The 3,658-nt window shown below is 35.0% G+C and overlaps 1 protein-coding gene across 1 annotated transcript; it reads right to left on the bottom strand.

The window, feature by feature from the left end:
* Positions 1–611: 611 nt before the first annotated feature.
* LOC308692660 (uncharacterized protein) lies at positions 612–3,388 on the bottom strand. The gene is made up of 4 exons (XM_081368881.1): positions 2,320–3,388; positions 1,762–2,124; positions 1,287–1,577; positions 612–1,202 (listed from the first exon to the last, which is right to left on the bottom strand). The coding sequence occupies exons 1-4, from the start codon at positions 2,600–2,602 to the stop codon at positions 1,051–1,053; spliced, it is 1,089 nt and encodes a 362-aa protein (XP_081225007.1). The 5' UTR covers positions 2,603–3,388; the 3' UTR covers positions 612–1,050.
* Positions 3,389–3,658: the final 270 nt, after the last annotated feature.

Genomic DNA, 3,658 nt, shown 5'->3' with positions numbered 1-3,658 from the left:
GAGTTTTTGTGAAATTGGCGTGTTTCCATTGGGCGTATTTCCCATTCGCAATTGCAATTCCAGGGTTAGGGCGCAATTTGAAGGGGAATGGAAACGCGGCTACTGTCATACACTTATTCTACAGTATATAATCTGTTGTTCTCTTTTTGTCGTGGGATTCTCTCTGAAATTGCTCGAAATCCTCCCGGCCGTGATTAAAGTATATTCAAAGGCATTGTTTTGGAAACCTCACAGCAAATCCCCGGTGTTAAATGAACACCACTCAGTGATATGGGAATTGAGATAATTAGTTAATTAATTGAGTGATGATTGTTTGATTATTGTAGACACCTGATGATAATGAACAAGATTTGATCCTTTAATGTTTATTATTCGGTACATTAATGCATAATGTATTTGTGGTTTGTTTCAGAAAATCTCACAGAGCTACAAAAATATAAACTAAAAAAATAAAAATATTCTTTTAGTGTTAATGGAGGATTTACCTTAATAATAATGTAAACATTTAGAAACGTTTAAAAAAATGTAAAGTGCTAGAATTGTTCAAATACATAGGGTTAGTATTCCTGCGCTCAACATAATGAATCTAATAAAACAAGGAGAGACTCTTGAACCTTAGACTGAAAAAAACTTTATTGACAAAGGCAAACAAATCCAGATGACAGATGAACAGCAGTAGTAAAGTGAGATTTGTGTCTTTGAGAGAAATGTGTTTAGTCTGTAAAAGAGCTTCAGTATTAGAGACGTCTGATCTGAACAATAATAACAATACAAGACATGTGAGACTTTAAGTGTGATTGAAGTAATTTTTAAAGTCCCCAATCAAATATGAATGAGTAGATTGTTAAAAATAATAATAATCAGCATTTACAACAAACACATTGAGCACTAATGAGAAAATATGTTGCTGTTTGTTCTCAAATTATGTTCTAGGGTGGAAATAAGCCTCCTGGAAATAAACATACAGTAAATGCCAGCATATAAAGCCATTACAAATAAACAAAGATTAATAAATGACAAAAAAAAATAGTAATGTGAGAAATGACACCATTAGGTTTCTGATGTGTGAATATGTGCTTGATCTCGTTCAGCTCTTCTGGATCTGATGTCATAAACTAGAAGAATGACAGTAGCCACGCCCACCAGAGCAGAGAGGACCAATCGGATCACAGCTTCAGTAGGACCATAACAGTGGACAGAGTCTGAGGAATAAAAGCATCAAACTGAGATCAGATCAGTTCATAAACGCTAATATCAGCGCTGACATCAGCTAATATCAGCCGTACCTGAACATGTGTGACAGAGTTGAGTGATGTTGAGATGTTGAGTCTGGTTGCTGATGGGATTGTTCAGCACACAGATGTAGGAGTTTTTATCCTGATATTCCACTTCCAGAGGGAGAGAGAGACTCATGCTGAGATCAGACACACTGATGCTGGACAATAAACTGTTTCCTTTGTACCAGGAGAGAGTCACATGACCCACATTCACAGCTGAACACACCAATGAACATGATGATGATGATGATGATGAAGATGAAGAACAGTCTCTGCTGATGACAGGAACAGGCAGACGAGCTGGAAAACATGAGAGAAAAATGATAAATAAGAACATCTCTAATCAACAATCTTCTTACGGTTCAGTCAGTGTGTATATGATCTATCATCTCAAACTATAAAATGATTCAACAATTAATAAATATGTAAATAATTAGTAAAAAACAAGAATATTTGAAGGACATGAGAAATGATCTCTACTCACCAGAGACAGAAACTCTGAAAGCTTTTAATGAGAAACTGTGTGAAAGCCCAAACCCTCTCATACTTTTGATCAGTCGTTTATAATCTCCAGCATGTTCAGTTGTGATGTTTGTGATGGTCAGAGATCCAGTTTGATTGTTCAGCTTCAGTCTGTCTCTGAATCTCCCATCAAGAACATCATCAAATACAGCGATTCTGTCGTCCTGTTTATTGATTTCAGCTATTAAAGTTTTAGACAACCACCAAGTCTTATCATCTTCAGTTCCAAACATCCACCGAATCCATTCATGATCCTTTATTTCAGTGAGATCAGAGTTTAGAGTGACTGATTCTCCCTCCTTCACTGACACTGACGTCACTGATCCTGATACCAAAAACACACACAAACAGGGTTTGTCAGATTAATACTGTGAAATCATTTAATAATGTTTTACTATGCTTTAAAATGTCAGTTTGAAATAATCAATATCATAAAACAAACAAAAACAAACAAAATGGTGTATGAATTAATTTAAATTTTGTCATTAAATAAAGGTGAAACAAATGTGTTTAACCTCACCATAGGAACCAATATTGATCTTTCTCTTTCTCACACCGTTGATCTGTAGAGAATAATATCCAGTCTCTTCAGTGATGTTTATGATGGTCAGAGATCCAGTTTGATTGTTCAGCTTCAGTCTGTCTCTGAATCTCCCATCAAGAACATCATCATATACAGTGATTCTGTCGGCTGTTACATTGATTTCAGCTATTAAAGTGCCTTCATACTTCCACTGAATCACATCATAATCCTTTATTTCAGTAAGATCAGAGTTTAGAGTGAATGATTCTCCCTTCATCATATACTTCCATTCATCACCAAACACACCTGAAGAACAGAGTTTTTCACAGATTAAAGCTTTAAAATCACTTGATGTTGGTTTGAAGCTTCACTGAAATACTTTAAATCATTTAAATGTGATGTTAATAATATTCTGCAGCAATACAAAGACAAAAGATGACAAGTGAAATAGAGCAGAAATAGATTTATATATGGAACAAAAACTAAATAAAAACACACTTTTACTTTAATGTTGTAACAAGTTATAGGTTGAATTATACCGTTGCTGTATAAACTCATGCTGTGGTTCTTTTCTGTCTTTAGTAGATTTCTTAAACGTTATTGTGGATTAACTAACATTTACGAAATTGAATAAAGACACAGAAAAGAAGCACAGCGTGTGCAAACTGGTATATCCATATATCTTTAGTAGATGTTAGTAAATGTTAGTACTGTCCTGTAACAGTGAATGTTAATCCTCTCTGACTAATTTAACCAGTCATTTATTACATGGAACCAGAACTGAAGCCATAAAAACATATTTAAAAGAAACACAAACAGAAGAAAACAATCCGAAACATCTTCAGCGCTTTCAGTCCACAAATATGAAAAGACAAACTCTTCAAAACTGCTTCAGTAATAAACTGACAGATGAGCTGATGTGAAGCTGCTCCGTAGTGAAATGAAGTGAAACTCCACCAACATCTAAAATAACTTCACATCTATAAGTGTTAATGCATGAACATCTAGCTCTTTATTCCTGATAATTCACACTCTGACCTTTATCACTTTGAGCTCCAGTGCGCCCCAACTTCTTGTCATTTTCAAGCATAGTAAACACTGACCCATGACGTGTTAAAAGTGTTAAAGATATTCTTTTGATATTTTCCTATGATTAATATTCATCCACTATGGATTACACCACTGCTGTGACACTCTAAATGCTCACTTTATTCAGAGTAAACACTGCATTAGTGAGACGCTCAAACAAAAACACTGAAACGGTGCAACAGTTCCTCACATGTCTCAGACGAGCTGATAAAGACTGTGACCTCAGAGCTGACTAAGATAATCAGTT

The sequence above is a fragment of the Scardinius erythrophthalmus genome (genome assembly GCF_964197995.2).
Source record: "Scardinius erythrophthalmus genome assembly, chromosome: 6".
Taxonomy (NCBI): Eukaryota; Metazoa; Chordata; class Actinopteri; order Cypriniformes; family Leuciscidae; genus Scardinius; species Scardinius erythrophthalmus.
The sequence above is the reverse complement of the archived record's forward strand: the minus strand, read 5'-3'. Positions and strand labels throughout refer to the sequence as shown.